The sequence below is a fragment of the Chrysoperla carnea genome, chromosome 5, assembly GCF_905475395.1.
Source record: "Chrysoperla carnea chromosome 5, inChrCarn1.1, whole genome shotgun sequence".
Classification (NCBI taxonomy): Eukaryota; Metazoa; Arthropoda; class Insecta; order Neuroptera; family Chrysopidae; genus Chrysoperla; species Chrysoperla carnea.
In genome coordinates, this window is record NC_058341.1 from 23,615,167 (window position 1) to 23,639,430 (window position 24,264).

Below are 24,264 nucleotides of genomic sequence, written 5' to 3' on the forward strand. Positions count from 1 at the left end.
CACACACGTACAAAATACTATATGGGTACCCCTTATACATATTATGATGATTATGATGATACGAATGATGAACGATCATACACGATTACAGACGAATACATACGGTTCACAGTTTCACAATGTATAAAATTGTCCCGGTACTTTAGTCTGCCGCGCGATTGCATGTAGGTGGTTATATTGATATCATACAAATGTAGATTATACCCATATTATTGTTACATGCTGCGCGTGTAGAATTACGTGAATTACCTACAACTTTTTCGGTGATAAATATTGTAGCCGGTTTTTTTTCTTCTCGAAGTGAAATCATCATTATAGTGCGGTTTTTTTTTTTGTGTTTAGTGTTTTTTTGGATTATAAAAAAATTTGTGGTGAATTTTTTTTTTTTGTAATTGTTGTGATTTTTTTTGCTTTGATTGAGATAATATGTATACTAATTGTTGTGTGTAAATTGAATTGTGAATTTTTTATTTAATTGTTAATTATGGTGGATACTAATTCAATTATTGAAGGGACTGTGAAGTTTCGTGATGGGAAAAAGGTAAATTTTTGAAAATTGTGAATGAGTGTGTTTTATATTTAATATATGAGCTCTTTTATCATCAAGTAATTAATTAAGTTCAAGCGTTATTATCATATGTTTATTATAAAATGAGTTTTAATTAAGAATATATTTTCAATGAAGTGTTATAGCTGGTGTTATTTATAAATTGAATTGTTTGTTTTAACCTTTAACTATTTTTATATATGCAATTTTATGTGCAGTTAACGTAATTGTTATTCAATATGTTGATTTTAAGAAATTTTCAATTTGTTTTTTCTTCGGCATAGTGCTTCCATAATTTATGATGAAGCTTAAAAGCTTCAAATATAATTATGCAGAATTAACTGCCTGGAAAAGAAAGTACTCGAAATGTTTAGGTCTATTAGATAGTCTTGAATTGGGACATCACAGTGGGTTCATCACTTATGCTAAATATTAGTAATGAGTGCTGTTTTTATACGACTTGGGCAAGATGGAATATATTCAGGCTTACAATAAAACTTAACCATTTATTCTTAAAATTATAATATGAGTTAAAATGTTTCGGTCTGTTAGACCATCTTCAAAACTGGTACTTTTCATTGCGCTTCCACCAATTACTAAGAATAATAAGGATTGGTGATATTAAGGATGTACGATTACTATGGTAATTTAAAATAAAAAGCTGGATTTTTTTGAACTAAGTTGAACTTAGTCTTAGTCAGTTCTGAAAACTTGGTGAAACTTAGTCAGTTCTGAAAGGTGGTGTGGTGGGGTTGTCCGATAATTTAAATAAATAAATGACGTCAAAAGTAGGCATGTTTAACATTGGTCTTATTGGAAAACGGTAGATGGATGAAATGTTTTCATAAATTTCTCCGAAACTAGTCGGTGAAAAACAAAAACTTTTTAAATTAAACCTTAAAAAATTACTGGAAACAAAAAATTCGTCATACCCGACTAATTAAGGGCGTATGAGCACGGTAGTGTGAAAACAAATTTAAAAAAAATTATCAATTTTGATTAATTTTCAAAATATCTAAAATTCGAAAAATTATATTATATATTTATTTATATATTTATTTATATATTTCGTTGACATTCATGAATTTATAATTAAATTCATCATCAAAGTTGAAAATAAGGTACAATTAAATCCAACCCTAAATCTAAAATAGCCTTGAAGCTCATACTACCTTAAAAGATTCGAAATTTAAGACGTGAATCAGGGTTATGATTCATAAATTTGTTTATTTTTAACATTAACGACTGTTCTTAAATGTAAAACGATTTCCGTTAATTTTTTTGCTAATTGTGAAATATCCTAAGAATAATAATATTTCGATGTTTTATACCGGAAATGTCTGTTTTTTATGATTTGATCACTAATAAATAAAAAGGAATCCGCGAATGGGAATTGTGTCTAATGAAAAGATACTATATTATAGTTCTTGGTTATTAGTAGGATAACTATACTATAAGTCTTCTATATATAGTTATGATAGAAAATAATTTAAATCTGATATATGTAAAAATCGATCCTTACTTGGGTCACTAAACTTGGATCTCTAAAAGAGAATATCAAACTCTTTCAATGTAAATGAAAGAAAGATACAAAATAAATTACAAGTCCTCGACCAAGAATGTTTGCAGAGAAGATATAATTTAAATTTCTCTAGTATCCTCAAGAGAATGAAATGTGAGAAGAACGTAATGAATTAAATAAGTAAAATATCATCCAATAGACAAATAATGTGTTCAGATAAAAATTATTCAGCGAAAAAGTTATTGCGATCGATGGATACCTATATCAAGTCACTATAAAAAATGTAGTATTCAATATTAAGAAGTGAGATTTACAAAATTTAAAAAACTCCTGGCCCCTTTTTTGGATACGAAACCCTAAACTCACAGTTATCTTATAAACATATCTGAGAACACTTTCCATTACATTACCTTTCAAACGAAACAAAAAAATCTAAATCGGTTCATCGGTTTAGGCGCTGCAATGTCACAGATAGACAGACAGACACACACATAGTTGTCAATCTTATAGCACCTTTTTTTTTGGTTCGAGGGTTAAAAATTGGCTCAACAATTTTAAGATATAGAAAAGTGGATGATGATACATAGAAACCAAGCCATTTCTTAGTCGGTATGACAATGTTTAGCTGTAGTAATACTATGATGTTCAACTAGCTCTGATTTTCACTTAAGTGCTTATGCCATAAAGTGCACAGGAGAGATAGATATATCTCTCTATTTCTCTCTCATCCTTCCAAAGTGAACTCGATTTATTGATGGTTTATAAAGCTTGAAGGATTCCCAACACATTGAAAATGTTGGAGCTTCCCAAACACTAAGCATAGTCTTTAAAACTCCATCCAATGGTACGTCATGTTTCAAGAGTTTTCGAGATGCCTTTATCTCTTTTTATATAAATACACTTAAACTTAAAATATTATATTTATATTCTTCCCAACGCTTCCACCAATAACAATATGTCATTTGAAAAATTGAAATAACGAATCTAAAAACTATCTACAGATTCATTATTTGTACAATGAATATCGGAAATTTGTTAATTTTATATTTCATTGATTTCTGAATGTTTAACCAACCAATATCGTTTTCAATTGATAATATTAATTAAAATTATTTCAGTAATTATATAAAATGAAAAATGTGAATTTTATGCGTATTTTAAGGTACATTAAGTGTCAATAAAACAATAAAATATTTTATAGAAACATATGTGACCACATTTTTTTTTTTAAATAAATGCGTGTATGCCCAAATGAATTGTTATTGTTGTTTTTTGAAATAACAATTAATCTAATTTGAACATAAGCTTTATTATTGTTATCCATGAATTGATTTTATTAAGTAATAATTTGATGGCTTTTTTTCTACTTGAAACAGTATATACAAATTTAAAATAATTTCATTATTTTAAATTTATCTATTCTATTTGGTGGAGCAATTATAATAGTATGGCATCGAATTTCAATTAAATTTAAAAAAATCTATTTGACGATAAACATAAAACGAATTTGTTTTCAAGAATTTAAAGAAGAATGTTAACCTCGGTCTCATTGTGAAAACGTTTATGTTTCGAAAGAAGCAGTCAAACAATCAAAGGAAAATTTACAATAATTTCTGTGGTATTTCTGCCCTAAAAAATTTCGTTATTCGTTATTTTCTTATCTTAAGAATTTCTAAGATTTAAACAAGAGAAATTTAGTTATTAGTTATTAGAGCAATTAGTTATATTAGTACTCTGTGCGTACTCAGTTATAAAGAAAATCCATTTAACAAGATTCAAAATTCATTTAACAAGAAGCCTTTCGAATATTCCAGAAAAATTGTATCAATTTGTAGAAAAAAATTCATTTTGTCATTATGTGCCACATCAACAAATGTGGAAAAAAGAACTTGGGATCAACTTTCCCTTTGACGCCATGGCCTTAATTAAAATATAAACTCTTTTTAAGGGGATAAAAATATTCTTAAGAAGTAGAAGAATTCTTAAGAATAGTATTGCTAATGCTTGTGAAAACATTTGAATCACAATTTAATCTATTTAATTGTCCTACTTATTGAATTAATTGGGTATCTCATTAATTGAACTAGTGATCTAGTTCATAATATAATCTTATAAATCTATTTTTAATTAATAAATTTGTCATATCTGTAATATGTTGTGTTTGATTCTAACAAATTATTGTTATCAGGTTTCTAATTATTACCTATGGTTGCTCAAAATAGTATTCAAAAAGTAAATACATATTGATAGCTTTACACATTGATAGCTCGCGACTAGGATTTTCCAAAGAAGCAGAGTCTACAACTCCATAGTTGTATTTCATAAAATAAACGTTAATGTTCAAAATTAGAGGCTCCAACACTCATCAGAGTATATAGGCTTTCTAGTTTTGTTTCGAAAGGGTGAGAAGCCTGAGTTTCGGAGTAAAAATACTCGAATATTAGCGAGCAGTTACCTACCCTTTGTTACCTATAATTATGTTATTTTAACATATTACTGGCTTGGTCGGCCTTGATGCCAATTTTAAATAACAATTTTATTTCACCGACCAACATAGAAGCCAATGGTTTTTCCTTGAATAACTTTATCAACATATTCCAATTCTATCGCCTTTAGTAATTCCAAATAATAGTGAAAGTAGAATGTGTTATCAAAGTAATACTCTCAAGGCCATAATGTTTGAAATTTATCAGTGACTCTATGTTAGTTGGTGGTAACTATGGCATAAGATAGTTATTTAGAACGGCATCTCAGTTAAAACTTGCCAATTGAGACACTCAATTGGCCTTAGCCGTGTTGGTCAAAATCAAAAGTCCTTTGTGGCATAATTTATGGTGCAATGTTTAAGATGTAAGGTGTATTTAAGTGTAAATGTTTTTAAAGTGTGAGGTATACAAGAATGATCAGGCCTGATTAATTGGATAACGCTAATATATTTCCTAGAGTGGAATTGTCTATTATTACTCAACCGATTTTCTGATATATTATTTCATTGCGTTAAAATTTGTGCTATTTTCTTTGCGAGACTTATATATCATATTAGTAAAAAGTTTTGAGACAGTATATAAAATCTCTTAATAATTATATAGTCATAACTTCAAAAGATAACATGACTAGGTAACTTAATAAATCATCATGCATTTTTACTGATAGAAATATTTTTTCCAAGTATGACTTATAATGTTTTGAAAATAACATAAATATTATAATAAACTGGCATTTTGCATATAAAAAAACATTTTTTTTTTATAATCTTTTAACGATTATTCAATGTCACTGAAATGCAAAAAATATATATGTGTGTATATCCACGTACAGGGTGTAATTTTAATATCCGAATTCCAAAATATGACCGCATGTCTTATTTTAGAGAAACAGTTGAGTACGAGTTGATGTGGAAATCATTGGTTTTTGGATATGACACCAGGGAAAAAATTAGAAAATCAGATATAATAATTGAATTATTCTCGCCTCATAAATTGTGTAAGAGCATGAAGAAAATTGGAACTAAAAGAAACTCTCAGGAAAAGAGGCATAAACTTGGACAGAAAAACGGTTTCGTCCTAAGGCAAACTTTTTGTAAAATGTGGCCTTTTGATTTTTAGTTTCTAAAAAGGCATTTTTTCATATCGATCTCTTTACAAATCGAATAAGGATCAGATCGAGAAGCAATATTGAATAAGACGTTCTAGTTTCGAGTGCTTATTTTCGATCTTCTGAAGAATATTTTTTTGTAATGATAATATTAAGATTTTCCATGGTTAAGCAATTTTATGGAGGTTCTTTCTTTTTTGAAATATGGTAAACATTGACAGAAAAGTTTCAAAAATTTAGTAAAATGTGGCTGTAAAAGTACATTTTCTTAAATTGCATTTTTTGATATCGATCTATTTACAAATCAAACAAGGATCAGATTGAGAAATAAGATTTTGAAAAAGACGTTCAAGTTTCCGATGCCTACCAAATAAAACATTGCAATCAATCAATAATTTAAAATCAAGATATTGTGTCTGCAAAGATAGTTTACATTATGTTCGGCATGCAGAAAGGTTTCCAAAACTAGTTTTAATATTACTCCACGCATCTCCATTTCTTTGGTTCACTTCTAAATAATTTTCGGTCCTCTTAAAGATGTACGAGCACTAGGGAAATTTTGGATAAAAGGGTTGATAAATAAATGACATCAAAATAGGCACATTTAACATTCGTCTTAAGAGAAAATAGGCAGAAAAAAAAGGCTCGACAAGGCAGATATCGAAAATTTTTTCATTTTATTTTTCGTATGCATTCTTGAAACTCTGACAACCATAAATCTAAATTTTAAGTGGCCATTTTTAATGGTTTTAATGATGGTCATATATTTAGCAGTCTAAATTACGAGAAATGTGTCTTGCTTAAGAAAGGAATAATGTATATCCTTCATCTTGATAACTTGAAGCTACCCTGTACTGGGCATTTTTCTATAACAAGCCACCCTGTATACAAATATATAAATATATACGGATAGAAAGAAGGCATTGATGTTCCAAGAATTGGTTAGTATTGGAAAACGTTATGATGCCTCATCGATATGAGTGTGAACAACAACTGAATTCCAAATAAAAAAATACTTCTTCTTATCTTCGTCTCGATTCACTTTGTGTGTACGTATATCTGTGTGAGTGAATGAGCATTTTTAAATTCATTGGAGAGGAAATGGAAAAAAAATTGGCAAATGTACAAATTTAATACAATAGGCGATATAATAATAAAAATATGTAATTATTATAAATTTATGATCATTTTTATTTTTATAAATATATTTTTTTCTCGTTTTGGGTTTTATATAACAACTAGAGTGATACCAACCCGCTTCGCTGGGTTTAAAAGTAAAGATTGATAAAGATTGTTCCCGCTTATCCCTTTTCTATAACACTCGAAATAATGGTAAGGATTGTTTTACACAAGTAAAATAAATGTATGGTTTTCTTTTTTTTTAAATGTATAATAGTAATTATTCATTGAGTATATTAGAGAAGATGGCTGTGACATATTTTATATTGACTATTATTACAGAAATCTGTAATTTATGGTGATGTCATATTAAATTAATTTTTAAATTTATTTATTTTTTTATTTGTATATCTTTATAAATTATATCTCATGTGCTATTCTGATATACCAGCTATATTGCTGTACAGTTTCATTAAAAATCATTAGCTAGTTTAAGCGTGAAAGCGTAAAAAACAAACAAACAAGCAAACAAACATGCTTCCTTTCGCATTTATAATATATAAAGATAATAAAATTCTATATGCTATTTTTTGATCAAACTTTTTTTTGTGTTCAAATGGCGGTCAACGGCCTTATATTTAATTGATAACAAATATTGATTTCTTAATTTCTTTCTTATCTAAATTAGTGATCTTTCACGAACATTAATATACTTTTAGAGATATATTTTTAGATGGTTTTTGCATAATGGTTTTTTTATTGGTTTTAGTTAAGCTTCTATGTAGGCACGACAGCTATAGTCGGTTCACAAAATCTATAAAAACAAATTGTTTATTATTTTGATTTTGAGAAAGAATTATAAAAATTTTTAATCCTTTCATTCATTTTTATTGGAAGTCAATATCTCTCTTTAATGTATTAGCCGTTATCAAATTACGATAACAATTTTTATATCGTTCTCCAAACGTCCAAATAAGGTGTATTTTTATATTTCTAATTCAAATAGACAATAATTTCTAGCATTCTTTTCTAGGAAATCGTATATTAGATTGGTTTTAACTATTTACTCTTCTCTTTCTTGATCAATCACATCTCTCTCTTGTGCCAGTCTGAAATTTCAACATTATTAAAACATAACGAATGTACATAGTTCATTTTCTTTTCTTTGAAAATTAGCATCCATTCTTTTTTCCGTCTAAAATCCGTCAATAAATAAATAATAAGTTTTAAGTTAAATAAAAACCCCCGTCCATATTCAGTTATTAAACAATGTAATTTTTATTTTAAAAAATTCTATGTTATCAGTTTGAAGAGAATTACTACATATATTAAATTTCTTTTGTATTTTTATGTATGTATGAGTTTTTACAAATACCGTTATTATTAGGTTGATAACATAATTTTAAAAACATATGACAAAAAATTGAATAATTACCACCTGCGACTAATGGTACCTTAATTAGGTTTGGTTATATTCATTAAAAATATATTAGTTAATATATTAATTAATCATTATTATCTACGAGAATATTAATTAATAAAGGGTCCTTCAATAAAAGTGATATAATTTTTAGAGTAAGGATTAAAAATTCAACGTACCCTATCTGTATCTTTCTATATCTTTCTAAAGTCCATCGCAGCTTGTAGGCCTAATTATGAAGATTTTCAAATAGGCACACGAAATCTATGACTTGAAATATAAGTGAATGTACATTGTTTACGGGAATTATTATCAAAGTAGGTACCCTCACTAATTGAATATAATTTGATAATAAGAAGGGTTTTGATATTTGAAAGGTCAAGTTCGTGAAGAGGGAATTCGCTTACCTAACGCAGCTCCTACGCTACGAATTTTTTCAAACATATTTACATTATCCACTTTCAGATAAATTCAAAGAAAATATTTCAATGCAAAGAAATGATGATAATTTCAAAGAAAATAGCTAAATTAGTCCAATTTATCATATAAGAAATTGGAAAACATTCGATTCGAGTTCTGAAAAAGTAGCCGTGGTCGATATTTTTAAAATAATATGTTCACAACAAAACTATAATTTCTAAGCTTTAAAATAATCACAATTTTTAAATCTTAAAATGTATCAATCTTTTTGAAAAACCTTTTACGAAGAAAATACATTATAACAAATGAACTGAGTATCAGAGGTAAAATTATCTTCTGGATATAACAATTAATCAAAATTTTATCCTGTATGAATGTCAACTTGAGGATAAAGAAAATAATTGACAATATGCCATCCTGACATCATAGTGCAATGATTTTAAGATTTTGAAAAGCTAAAAAGATTCTAAACTAGAATCAGAAAGTTATGGGTATATCCTCTTAATGCTAAACCCAAAATGGCTTGTTGAGTGTAGGCTTTTCTCTAAATATGAGGTTCATATTTACCATTGGTTTTGTTAAATTCTAAGTATAATATTTTCTAAATATTTACATTCATTTAACAACTAATGATGAACATTTATTTGTATAAAACAATGAAATAATATAATAAAATGTTTAATACATACATATTATATATGTTTTATTATAACATGATTGCCTTAAATATCCAATGTACAATATCTTATTGTAAATACAAAATTCGGCTTTTTAGTTAATTTATTCCTTGTAAATTCAGTAAGAGATCTATATTCCACTCAGAGATCTATGATTTAATAAAAAATTTCTAAGAATGCTGGTACAAAAGTGATGTTCACATTAGGTAACGTTAAGCTAACACTGACCTTCACGAACATTTAGCCATTAGATCCATTGTGATACGACCAGCTTCCCGCTGTTAAATTTCAGTTCCTTAATTATTTTTGCTGACTGACTATATCTCCCTCCTTCATGCCTACAGCATGCAATTACTCGTGCTCATCACATCTATTAATTAAATTAATTTATTTTGTGACGGGGAAAATTGAGCGCTCTAACTTACAAAGCAGTTTAAAGCAGTTGTCGCCACAAATCAATTAATTATTCATTGTATCACAATTGATATTTTATGTCTTATATTACTGACGCAATCAATTTGATTTCTTGCATCACTGATACCTGCAAATTAATTCTAGCCATACTCAGGCTCGTGGTAAAAATATTACTAGCATTGTAGCATTAATTTTTTCACAGGTTAACACTTGCATGTACCTATATGAAGACATATAATATTACAACAAAATATTTTAATCATCAACAAAAGTACTCTTTCTCATCTGCATATATGTTTAACGAACGTAATCATTTAAATATTATTGTTAATATCAGGTTGCGCAGGATGTCCTCTCAATAATTTATTATTAAATTGTTTTTAGTATCAAAGAAACTTAAAAATACTAACGATTCGATAAAGTCAATAAATATACTTTAGCATTAGCATGAAAAAAAATTACGAGAGAAACATTGTGAGTAAACTTGAATGACTATTTACTTCTTTTTTGTGGAATGAATCCATGCTTCAATAAGATCGATAGTCAGCTAGTATAAAACCTTGCATCTCGAACTTCACCTTATTTGAACTTTAGGAGGTCGATTAAGGATGTACGGGCGCCGGGGAAATTTTGGATAAAAGGCTTTACGCGATTATTACGCGATTATTTAAAAAAATAAATGACTTCAACAGTACTAGACATATTTAATATTGGTCTTATGGAAAAACGAGAGACGGAGGATATGTTTTCATAGATTTGTCCAAAACTGTTGGAAATTAAAAAAAACACTGTTTAAATAAAAGTTAAAGTTTAAATAAGTGTTCCGCTAGTGGGGACACAAACTTAAAGAAAAGTATATTTTCAATTTTGATGATGAATTATATTATAACTTGACAATATAAGGCTAAAAAGTAAGAATAAAATTTTTCGATATCTGGAGTAATTCTCAAAATATCGAAAATTGACAATTTGGTTTAGTTATTTAGCTTTCGATATTTGAAAAACCAAGGCAGATATCGGCAAATTTTATTCTTACTTTTTGTCTACCTTCATGAAGTTATAACAAAATTCATTATCAAAGTTGAAAACAAGGTAAAAAAATTTCACCACAAGGTTAAACTTGCCTTTACTACCTAAAGAAGTTCAAAGGTAGAGGGAAACAAAAATCGCAGGTTTTAAGAGTTATAAGGCGGATCTTTAACGCCTATAAGTTGACTTTTGATAGAGTGCATAATCTATATTTCGAGGATCATATTATAAAAATTATGGGAAAATTATGATTTCTATGAAGGAAAAATTGTTTTAAGAGATAACATTCTGTATTTATAAAACAAATATAAATACATGTTCTTAAGTATATGGGTACATAATATCTCGTACTGTGTCTCTTATGAGTTACATAAAACATAAGAGCAGAAGTTCCTCAAAGACTACCTACCAAGATGATAAAACAAATATATAATTATAATTTAAAATATATATATTACAGGTACCATATATGTACACCTGCTTAAGCAGTGATAAAATTTTATTTTAATTAACATGTGATGATTTAAACATTTTAATATGAACTAATTTATATTAATAATAAATGTGTAGGTATTCGGTTTATTCAATTAATACAAGATTCTTAAAATTTAAGTCTTTCTTCGTGTCCTTACAGTTTTACAGTTTTGTAGTTTTGCCTGTTTTACGTATTTTAAAACAAACCGATACCGAAGTTTTTATTAGAAAAGACGTTTAAAACGACTAAAAAAAACAGTGTGTCGTATTACATTTAAGATGTAGACATTTAATATTTTCGGGCACACATATCAAGTAGGAATTGCACTTAAAGTTAAAGAAACAAGTGAAATTTACAAAATTTTAAGACCCCAGCCAAATAAGATTTATTCCTTTTAAACCGATTTTTGGAAACTTAGCTATAAAATATTCTCAATCAAGGCAGTTTGACCGTTTAGGGGCTACGATGCTACTGAGAATCACACAGACGCACAGATAAACACTTTAAACTTATAACACTCCTTCTTAATTCAATATCAAAGTGATGGTCAAGGACATCAGATGAAATGAAAAGGATACTTAGAGAGCTATCATTTTTTGGGACAAATTTTTGGAAATATTTTAATTGAAATAGAAATATTTGAGTTGACCTTGTTCTTTTGAATTATTGTTTTGGATTACCTAATTATTTTACCATGTCACTTTTATTTGACCATTCATATCCATAGTAATTATTTATATGTAAAAATCGCCATTGTTTTTCCCGGTATGGTACCCTAAGTTCGCATTTGAAACATAGCTAAGAACACTCTCTGTAAATTACCTTTCAAATGAAATCAAAAAAATTAAAATCGGGTCATCCGTTTAGGCGCTACGATGTCGCAGACAGACACACACACATAGCAGTCAAACTTATAACACCCCTTTTTTAGTTCGGGAGTTAAAAATATTTGATGAAAATCAAAGTGATATATTCTCGGAATGCTTGGATCTGCCAGGCACTTCATTAAAATTTGCAACACCTCTTTTCATTTTGCTGGCTAAAAGCATGCTAAAAATTGTATTAACAAAATTAAAGAAAAAGGTATTTGATTAAAATTAAAGAAAAATTATATAAAAATCAAAGTGATATTCTCCATGAATATTAATTAAAAACAGAAAATCAGAGTAAAAAGCCATCTATTAAATTTTATTGAGTTCCAATTAATAATATATAAACAACCTAATTATCGAACACAATAAATATATAAATAACTATGTTGTCTTTCTCAATTATTTATGATATTGATTACTTACAAAACAATACTTCTATTTTTGTAAATTAACTCTAATTAGTTATCGATTTCATTTTGTGGTATTTATTTATAGAAAATCATCATCTATTTCCTGTCAATAAATTTTCCTTGATTTAAAGATGATGTGTTAGATAAAGATGGCAATATATCTTAATATATATATTTCTTGTGTATGTTTGTATGTGACTGAACTCCTCCTAGACGGCTGGACCGATTTCGATGAAATTTTTTGTGTGAGTTCAAGGGGATTCGAGAATGGTTTAGATTCACAATTTGGTCCAGTACAACTGTTTTTGAGGGCTCCGTACCAAAAAAATGAAATTTCATTAAATGGTGGGAGCGCATATAAATCATATCACATTATGTATACTATGTGTACTATGTATTTTTAATAGTATTCAGGTATTGTCAATAGGCATTTATTAGAGCCATATGCGAGCGCAGCGAGCTCCACTGCCGAAGGCCAGGCCAAAGGTCGAAGCTCAGGCCGGTCCAATAAATGGGAGTTAAATTGGGGCTTAGCGGGATGAGTGTAGCGGGACGTGAGCGGGAATGGGAGTTAAATTGGGGTGTAGCGGGATGAGTGTAGCGGGACGTGAGCGGGAATGGGAGTTAAATTGGGGTGTAGCGGGATGAGTGTAGCGGGACGTGAGCGGGACGAGTGAGCGGGACGTGTGTACAGGACAACGTCTGTCGGGTCCGCTAGTTCTCATATATAAGTTGAATTTGTATTTTTGTTTTAACATCTATGCATAGTACAATCTGTAAGAAGTAAAAATTGTATTTGCGTTAAAATAATCTTTCAAAAATTGCTTTTAACAAATAATGTTTCTCCTCTTAAATGTTATCCGATGAGTTTGGTATGACGAATTAAAGGACACACTATGTGGATAATCCAGTCCTTGAATCAAAAACTGCATTGAAATTATTGAAATTAATGGATTATATGAAAACATATAATCCATTTATCGTTTTCCTATAAAACTAATGTTAAATATACCTACTTTTGGAGTCATTTATTTATTTAAATAATCAGGCAGGCCCCCCTCGTCAAATTTTCAGAATTGACTTAGACTTAGTTTAACTACATATAAAAAATCAAGCTTTTTATCCAAAATCGTCCCTAATAAATATTCAATTAAATTCTTAGCTAATGGTGTATACAAAACTTTAGTGTAAAGGTCTGTTTATCGAGGTCACGTGAGGTTGGCAACTCTTGTTTTTTTTAACTTGAAAGTTTGTCTGAGTATGGGATTAGTGAAGAACCATACGAAATGAGATAAACTATATAAGTGTTTTTTATGTCATACAAAACGATGAACGAATCACTTGACTTTGATTGGTATTTAACTAAAGATTAAACAGAATTAGGTGTTGAAATTAATTGTAGAATTTTTTTTCTACTCTGACAACTTACAGAGGATATGTGTTTTTTATTAGTATTATGTTTAACTGCATAGTTTTATAATTGTGTGGATTTAGAAAAAAAAAGAATATATCATCAGTTCAATGGGTCAAGTTGTACTAAGTGGAGTATTAGTGCAGCGGCCATGGGCGTGCGCCTTTTCCTTAAAAGCTTTTTCTTTATATATTGACTCTGAATGATTCCGAGCTTGGAATACTACTCTTGCAAAAATAGTAGCAATAACTGTTTATAAAAATTTATATATATATAAATTAATTTTCCAAACACTTCTGAACCCAATACATTTTTCGCTCAATAAAGGTTTTTGAAAATTTCGAAATGATTCTGATTAGTACTTTAATTAGCTTGCGACTTTATAAAATAAAAAATTTCTATCAAATTCGAAAATTCGATAAAATGGTGTTTCTTTATAAAAAATTGCGACGGTTTTTTTCAACATGGTTTTTCTTAACACAAACTGTGTGTACGCACACAAAAAAAAAAAATTAAGCCCGTTGGAGCATAATAACAGTCAGAATCAGTCGCGCTTTTTTCGCTGCAATTTTGCTTCGATAAATAATGTATTCTCATTTGTTAAGCTTCTCTTAATAAAATAAGTCGCCATATAGCTCGTTAGTTCTATTGGGTGAGGCAATATAAAAAAAAGGGCGAATTTTTGCAATAACTTTGGTCCTAATAGAGATTTGGATTAAAAAATCGTTTGGTTCGTAATTGAAGTAATTCATTCCTATTTTGATAACAAAATGAATAAGATAACCTATAAATAAAAAACTGGAAATATGAAAAAATTAAATTTGTTTTTAAAAAAACGTTATAAACATATGGTGCTGCGAATTTTGAAAGAGTATCATTTCGAATTCATAACCAGCGGGTCAAAATATTAAAGAAAAGTTTGATTGGAAAAGAGTACACCAAATACGGAGCGTCCCGTCCTTTGCCGCCGCACTATATTATACAAGGACCATTTGGTTGATGTCTGTTTAACATACTAATTACTTTTTTCTTTCTTAACGGAAAGAAGTTTCTGTACATTTATTTAAACTTAATTGCAATGATGATACTCGGAAGACATGAATCTGGTTATATTAGTATTAGAATTATATTACAGGTTTTAATTCTTCATTTTTTTGTCTATTTATATATTTCATTAATGAAGTAAGTCATTCGTGCGTGTCATGTTAATCGTAATAATCAGTACTTTTCCTGTATAAAAAATTGGGAAGCGTAGTCTTAAATTTGAGGTCGTTTCTTTTGCTTCTCTGGATATACTTAACTAACAAATCATAGAATCATTTTGTCGGGAATCAGTTATCCAATAAGGTGTCTGTAGGCACATAAAACTATTTAAAATTTTAGAAGTGTTGGTTACTTTACATGACCCATACTGGGCTACATATTTTACGGAGAAAATGATTTTTTATCAGAATATACAAATTTCAGTAAAATTATTAATTTTATGTCTGTCACTAATATTGCAGGTGCGTTAGGAAAAACATCTCCCTCCGCATTTGAAAATTACTATTGTGGGAGATTAGTACACTAACCGTTATTGTGTAATATAATAATTTCTTAAGAAGTTATTATCAACTCAGGGCTTCGCTAGAATTTTGCACCCTTCACACAAGATTTTAGCATTGCTAAACAAATTTTGGTACAGATAAAGAGAAAATTAATCAAGGAACCTATCGAAAAGGAGACGACGAATTGGAAATAATTCTAAACAAATCCTTTATTGATTGACACCGATTGACATCGTTTAAGCATTCATATCAACATTAAAAATATTTTTGTAAATAATAATAAGGATATAATAATTTTATTTTTACATTTATCGTGTTTAAAAAAAACCACTTTTAATTATTTATGTGATAGTTGATAAGAAAAATGCATTTAGTGTTTATATTTAGAAACGTTCTAGTATTTACAAAAAAAAAATAAATATTCTTTTAATTTTTTTTGAGTAGTTTGTAAATTATTATTAATATAATTGTTATTGTGATAAAATACAAAATAACAATTAAAAAAAAAAAAAAACTATACTTAAATTTACATAGTGTTTAATGTAATTAAAACTGAATAAATTTTCAAAATTCATTATAAAAATCACGCCGAATAATTCAGATTTGTTTAGTTTAACATTTAGTTAAGGTCAACTTTGACAATATTTTAATGTAATAAGCAAGAACCGGTGGTCATTCTTCTAATGTAATGTACAACGACAAGTGTTTCAATAAATTTTCTTGTATAAAAACAAAATAAACAGGGTGATACATCAACACCGAACAAAAATTTTTGTATGAAATGTTTATTATCAATGTGTGACCAATTAAATATAGATTGGTCGGCGAAGTGGACTGAAATATTATAAAAACAACTTATTCTGAAAAAGTTTTTAAACCAAAATAATTTTTCTTAGAATGCTTCGATTCAAGTCCGTTTCGTAGTTTATTCTTCATAAACAATGTTTTTCTCTCCTATCTTTAAAGTTTTTCAAAATAAACACACTGTATAAACCAACATCCTTCTATAATTATAAATAATTAGAGCTCGATTTGACTTGATAGACAAAGTTGAAAGGTCGAATGTTGACATATTGTAATAATTATTATTGTAATTCACTGTGTGAGTCAGTCTATATCATCTTACATTACCATCATTTACAGATATCTTAGAATATTTATTATTTATATAGCAAACACAACCACATTTTATGATTAGCGGACTAGTTAAATCTTGATCACTTTCCAAAAATTTCTTGCACTTTCGAGGGAAATCTATGGAAAAGATTCTCGAATGTTCGAACGATAATTAAAAAGAAAAAAGGTTCAATATTCAAACGATTTAGTTATTTCGAAAAATTTGACATAATATTTTTAAGTATTCCAGTAAGTTATGAATTTTACTCCTACAACGCTGGGTGAAAAACTAGTTCCATAATGACAATCTATATTTGATATTAAAATATCTCTAGTAATAATGATAACACTTTGTTGTTGATATTTTATAAAAACATTATGATGATAAATTGAAAAGTGTTATTTTATATCAATAAAATTATAACGGATATTGATTCCTTTCTCTTTTCTAGATAATTTACAATATTGTGTTAAAAAAAACGTCAAAGCTAATTGCAATTATTTAAAAAAGTGTTTTATATATTTTTTATTTGTAACTCTTTTTGCTTATTTATTTAGTATGCAATAAATAGCAATACTAAAAACATGAATCGTATTCGATAATATATTTTAATCAATTTTTTTATGCATTTTAAATTACTATTTATGTGTAAATGTTTATGAATATTAATGTTTATTAGGTCATTAGGTGATTACCATAAATAGGTAGATTATAATAGTTTATTACAGCCTGTAATATATATCAAGGTATACTAAGTTTAGTTCCAAATTTGTTACGCTTAAAATTATTAATGCTATGAACAAAATTTTGGTATAGCTGTTCATAAAATCATAAACTTGTCTGTCCAACTGCCCGTCTGTGGAAATTAAGTGAGGCTTAGTTCGTAAATGGGCAACATTTAAATTCAATTGGATATGGGGTCCGTAGGAATCATCTTCTAAAATCTAAACCGTTAGAGATAGAGCAAAATATAAAGATAGAACAATTTTTCGTTAATGTCACTGTTTTCGCAAATAAGGACAAAACGTTGGTATTCATTTTCTCCCAAACTATAAAAGTTGAAAATTTGTAGGTAGCTTCCGGCCGCCATAATTGTGTTGGTTTTTAAACTCTTCTAATCTATAAAAACATAATGCAAGCGTTACGTTATTCAACACGTTCTATACAGAATATTTCAACAGTTTACTCAATCAATTGTTTGTTTTTACTTGTTTATATTTGGTAATAGACCAACCACTTAATAATTTTCATTCTACGTCTTTTTGAATTGTTATCATTAATAATAATAATTTCATAATGGAATAATTTCATACTGACTGTGATATCTCATATTAAAAATAATGCATCCATGTGAAAATCGTTATTATTAATCGTATTAACGATGATAATTCGAAAAAACCTAAAAATAAAATCTATGTTTGATTACAATTTTCTTATTTATGACTGTGATTGCTGATCTAATTATGACAATAATTGCTACAAAAAATTATTGACACGACAAACGACAAGACACTAGATAAGATTTATTCGTTGAGTTTAGGACAGAGAGTGGAAGAATACCTAGGAATTGATAGTTAGTATTATTGTCACCGATTTCATTGTGATCATTTTGATTCGAATAAACTGATATTAGTTTCAAATGCGTGAACTGAAAGAAAGCGAAATCTCGGAGTTTAATTTTTGTAAAGTCTTAATAATATATTATAATATATGCAAATTCAAAACACTTAATTTTAATATTAGTGCGTTATTTTCATGTTTAAATGACTCGGCTATTAACTTTTCCCATTCGCCATGACAATAGAAAATATTTAATGAAAATAAATGTGGTTTATTATGCACATGTTTTACTAGCTTAATACCCGTCCGCTTTGTTGGGTTTAAAGTAAAGACTCAGCTGTAAACTTTATTTCCTTATAAAAAAACAAACAACTTTTTTTTGAAACATCACTATTTACCTGTGAGGTCGCAAATTAGAACAAAAGGGAACATAGGGAATTGTAAATTTGCAGGTAGTTTCAACTAGTAGTCTTATAAAATAGTCTTGAAAAACAAAAAAGACTTTAGAAAATGATTTCGAATTCTAATTTATAAATAATAATGCAAGCACTGGCATTAAACACTTTCGATACAGAGTAATTCAACCATTAATCTCAGTCAATTCTTTCATTAGTTTTTAATTAAAAACTCTTTAATTAAATGTTCATTAAAAACAGTTCGTTATTCAATTCTTTCAATGGCAATTTGCGTGACATCAAATGCTAATGAACATGATTAAAATTAAACAAATTAACACGTATTAATAAAATTAAAGATATAATCAAAAATTTATCTACGCCACGCGACTTTTTAATGCCTACACACAGTTACATGAAATTATAAAAAATATAAAAAGCAAACTCTTGTACTGCACGACATAACAAAATCTCCGGGAATAATGTATATAGTTTAATATTAATTTAGACATTATTATTATTAGACAAGAAACTCATAAACTTTAAGAGTAAAAATATTTTTATTTCATCATTGCGTACTTCCCTACATATTTAACTCTCATCTTTTGAACAATATTTTATGAATACACTATAAATTGCCGGAGTCATACTCCGTAAATCTTTGAAAAAAGTTTTTTTTTTCTTTAATTTTATTTTCTTTTATGTAAATGGGGATTGACTTTTTATATTGTGTATAAGAGGTCCCAGAAAGAGAGGGCTCATTTTTTTTTGTGTTCCTGCAAATTTGGGTACCTAATTACGATATTAATTGCATTGTTCGTCTTATATTCTTAATAGATCGCACTATTTTTGTCCATAAAAGGCAGATATTTTTATTTTTTTTTAGAAATATTTGCTCTGAAATTCATCGAACAAATTTTGCTAGAAAAGGGATCGTTGAGGACACATGCTCTTTATAATAAAATGAGTGTTTCGGCGATACACCTTCTTTAATTTCGATTCTCTCTGGTGATGTACTGTTTCAGTCTGGCATAAAACGTTGAGTAAAAAACTTTTGCATAAATTTCACTTCGTTACAATAACAAACGCAGCGGAAACTAAGAAAAAATTATGTATTCAGATTTAAGTCACTTCTTATATGTTTTTCACGGTGCATAACTGTAAAACTTCAAACAAATAAATATATCGAGAGTTAGTTAAAAATCGATTGTACTTTTTCATACAGGAAAGACCAATAGAGAAAGTGAGATAAAAGGAACATATTAAAATAGTGATGTTTCCCTCCAAGCTCGATGTTATTCTATCACATTCTGTAAAATTATATATGCCTTTATGGTATAATAATAATAATAATCATATTGTCATATATGTTTGTTTTTTTGTCCATCTTTAACACATTTTAAGGACAATAACCCGATAAAAGTAACAAAATTCATATTTATATACAGTCAAGGACATTACTGCATATTGAATATTATACAATACGTATTATGAATATTATAATTTTACATTCGTTGAATACCTTCTGTGTACCAATAACGCAGGCGTGAATATTCTATTTAATTGTCTTGAGTGTTTTGAGCATGCTAAAAACCTTCGAAATTATTCTTTATTAACTTCGCAGAGGAAGTGTAATGGGGCTGATTTTGAAAATATCCAGTTTTACATATTTCCGCGGTTTCAAGGCCGCAATATTCGAATTAAACCTTTTTAATGTGATGTCTGTATGTGTGTACACATGTGCGTATGTTCGTTCGGATTCTTTCGCCTCGATTATCTCGCGAATCAATTATGACATTAACACGTTTCTGAGCTTATTCGGCGCTTATTTAAGAACTGGAAGAGTTTTCAGCAAATGTTTTTTAATGGTAATAAAAAAACTGGAAAAAACTGAATAAACAGAATCTGAAAAGCGGATAAAACACATCATTTATCTATGGAGATAATAAAATTTTTATACTATGCATATGTGTAATAAGCAAGGTATACTAAGTTTAGTCCCAAGTTTGTAACGCTTAAAAATATTGATGCCGCGCACAAAATTTTGCTATAGGTGTTCATAGAATCACCTAATTAGCCCATTTTCGGTTGTCCGTCCGTCCGTCCGCCCGCTCGTCAGTCCGTCTGTGGACACGATAACTCAAAAACGAAAAAATATATCGAGCTGAAATTTTACAGCATGCTCAGGACGTAAAAAGTGAGGTCGAGTTCGTAAATGAGCATCATAGGTCAATTGGGTCTTGGATCCGTAGGATCCATCTTGTAAACCGTTCTAAAAAAAAGAGATAGATCAAAAATTTAAATGTAAAAAAAATGTTCCTTATCAAAAAATAAACAACTTTTGCTTGAAACATGTTTTCGTAAACATCACTGTTTACCCGTGAGGGCGACAATTAGGCGTAAATTTTATAGTATGTACCATACTTGAATATCAGTTATGTATGTGTCACATATATGTATGTGCTATGTGATAAAGAAATCAACACTGACTATGCATGGTATTTCAAATATTAATTCAGTCAATTGTTTGTTTTCACTTGTTTTTTTAAGTTTTTTCCTCCTCTGGGCAGTTAGTCGTGTGGACTATACGGGTTGCACTCACGACTGCAGTACCACATCGACAATGATAACCAATTTATACTTTAATATGTAGTTAAAATGGGGGTTTAACTCAAAGAACTTTAAATATGGAAAAATTTAAAGAATAATAATGGAAACTTTATTAGAAATAGGTTTTTGTGGTTTTTTTTTTTTTAAAGTTTCTTGAAATGAATGAAGTCAGATCTGATCGATTGATTTGTTGCATAGTATGTCCTAAAAAGTTTTTTTTATTTATAAGAAGAATCCACTATGAAACACTCTTTATACAAATAAGTGATTTCTATATAGACTACGTTTTGGATACACACCCTGTGTATCAATACATATAAAATTACATATAGGCATTAAACAATTTCCTTTCAAATTAAATTTTTTATATTCAAAATATATCCACCAAACAAACAAAAATAACCAAGAAAAAAAAAACATATACAAAAAGACACACACGAGCATAAACAGTGAAGAAATCTTTAATAAAAAACGGCTGTGTTTGTTTAAATGACACGGGAATAATACGGTATAGCAACTTTTTCGATTTTGTTAAAATAATATTTTTATGCATTTAGATTTTTTTTTTAAATGTGAACAAATGTGTTATTTAACAATTTTTTTTTTCTATTCTTGATTTTTTTCTGGAATTAATGTTTTAAAACTTTATTCCTAAGGTTAAAAAGTTCATTGAAGTTTCTAACGTGATGTGACTGAATCCATATTTTTACATAAAAATAAAAAAAAATTTTTAAGCTTTAATTACGTCATAAATTCAATTATGTAAGCTTACGTTTAATATTCTCATTAACCATATGGTTTGTATTTTTTCTAGATTATTTTTTAATTAAAATTTGTTTTATATTTCTATTTTTAACCGAAAGACGTTATTTCTCCTGTTAAAAGTTGATTTAACTTAAGTCAGTCTGTACCATCCTCTGCGTAATTTTATGCAAACCAAGTATTTTAAAATGAAAAACAACTTACTAGAAATTTTTCCATTTCGGATAAGTATATATAATTCGGGCTTTGCGAGGACGTTGTACCATAAAATTAAAGTGTGATCTGATTTATAATTATCAAAATATCAGCTTCACAAAACACAAATTCAAAATTTATTTGACTTTTTAATGTTTTGAAAAATATCAAGCTCAAAAATATTGGATTCTATCATTTTTTGATCAAACTTAGAAAATGATTTAATGAACAACCGAATGCTTAATGGTTAAATAATCTTAATCAATTTATTAAAAACAGCTTAAAGGAAATTCAGGGAATAAAATTTCTCAGACGAAAAGCAAGGTCTGCTTTGAGAACCATACAAGACTTAAATTCAAATTTCTGATGACGACAAATCTTTGATTTTTAAATTTTACGGTTAAATAAAGTTGATTTTTCGAAATTTTAAATTAAAACAAGTGAAATGTACAAAATTTATAAAACCCCCGACAAATTTTTCGGGTACGTAACCCTCGCATTTGAAACATACCTAACAATACTTTCCATTAAATTGCCAGTTTTTAGTTCGGGGGTTAATAAGTATTTTAATTCAATGTCAACCAAAACTCAAAAATAGTTTTTTTCTGCGTAATAATCCATGAAACATTAAAAATGAAAAAAATTTAATTTACAGTATTACTAATTATTTTATGCCCTGCGCGCATAGAAATATTATAATCAGTCAATAAAATGTTTTTGTAGCTTATCTAATCACTATTTGATAAAGTTATTAACACAGTTTGCGAAATCAATTTGTGATAATATTTACTTTTTAATAGATTGTTGTATTATGTAGGTACAATGATTCCAGTACATGTCGAGGTGTTATGATATAATTCATATTTTTAATAATACTCTTCATAAAGAAAATATAATTTAGAGACGCAAATGACCCACACAATGTGCTAAAGATTGTCTATAGAAACTTTATTTAGCCTTAGACGAATACATTGATTAATCGGTTTATTATTAGACTAGAAAAGGTGACAAAAAAGACATCGAAATAATAATGAGCTTTGCTAAAAATCTAAAACGAAAAGCATTGGAGAGATTTTTAACCAAGGAAAGGGAATGTGGGCTTGGGCTTCCTTATAACGGTTAACCACGGCAGTGATCAAATGTTCGATTGTATGCAGTTGATATAGCCGAAATTTAGGTTTCAAAGGTAGTATTTTCATTGAATATTACCGGAAATTTGATTAAAGAATTTTTGATTAGTGTTTCGCGGTCAACTTTAGCTGTACGTAGTACCTATATCATAAAGGGAGTATGTTTTTTAACTCACATTTATAAAGTAAGGTCAGTTTCAAGATTTCACTGGATTTACACGAAATATTTTATTTTCACATCAGAATGGTCGAACTATCTCAGAATACTTTTGAACCGACGGACGCTATTCTACCATTGTCCGTCTATTGGCTAAACTTTCGCAAAAGCTAGATTTCCAGAGACGGTAAAATGAACTGAAGACCTCGCATATTTAAGTGCACCAGCAAATTTCGCCGAAAAAGACTAAACTTAATTTATTTCCACAGTATCGGTAGGTACTATAAGTCTACATTAGCAAGTGTAGTAATTTAAGTTCGTACATAGGAGTCACATGAGGTACACGCACATAGTTTTTTTCACAAAATGGCTTGTGTGCTAATTAATAACATATATACACATAGATGATATATAGATAGAATTCAATTCACACATAGACAAATTAATTATTATAGCTAATTGATCACGTGTATCTAATTTCTCTAATTATGATGTCGAAACTGTATTGTTCAAATCCTTGTGAATAGACCCTTATAATAGGTAGCTTTCATTATTGTACAATTATCGAGTATATTATTATTGGCTTTTTGAATGTATTACTAGTCATGAAATCGTTTCTAGTAAATTTATAGCTGTTTAGTTTTCTGTGCTTGTATAATATATTCAAATAGTCCTCGTCCTCAAGCCTAAAATAATTTATGATTATCTCAACGTTGAAAATTTGTATATGTATTCTGTATGTCTAGCTGGACAACTTTTTCCTTTAAGAAAATTTTGGATAAAGGAACTTCTTTTTCTTGAAGCCCGAAAGTTTTTTTTAGATAGATCCAACATTTCAAAATGTATTTTAATCCCCCGAAATAAGAAAAAGAGGTGTTATA

The 24,264-nt window shown here is 28.4% G+C and overlaps 1 protein-coding gene across 1 annotated transcript in view; it reads left to right on the plus strand.

Annotated features, from left to right (window-relative positions):
- The first annotated feature begins 412 nt into the window (after positions 1–412).
- LOC123299732 overlaps positions 413–24,264 on the plus strand; it is a 312,737-nt gene continuing 288,885 nt past the window's right edge. Inside the window, exon 1 of the mRNA XM_044882056.1 lies at positions 413–541. Coding sequence (XP_044737991.1) covers positions 485–541 — 57 coding nt within the window. The 5' untranslated portion in view covers positions 413–484. The remainder of the gene's footprint in view (positions 542–24,264) is intronic.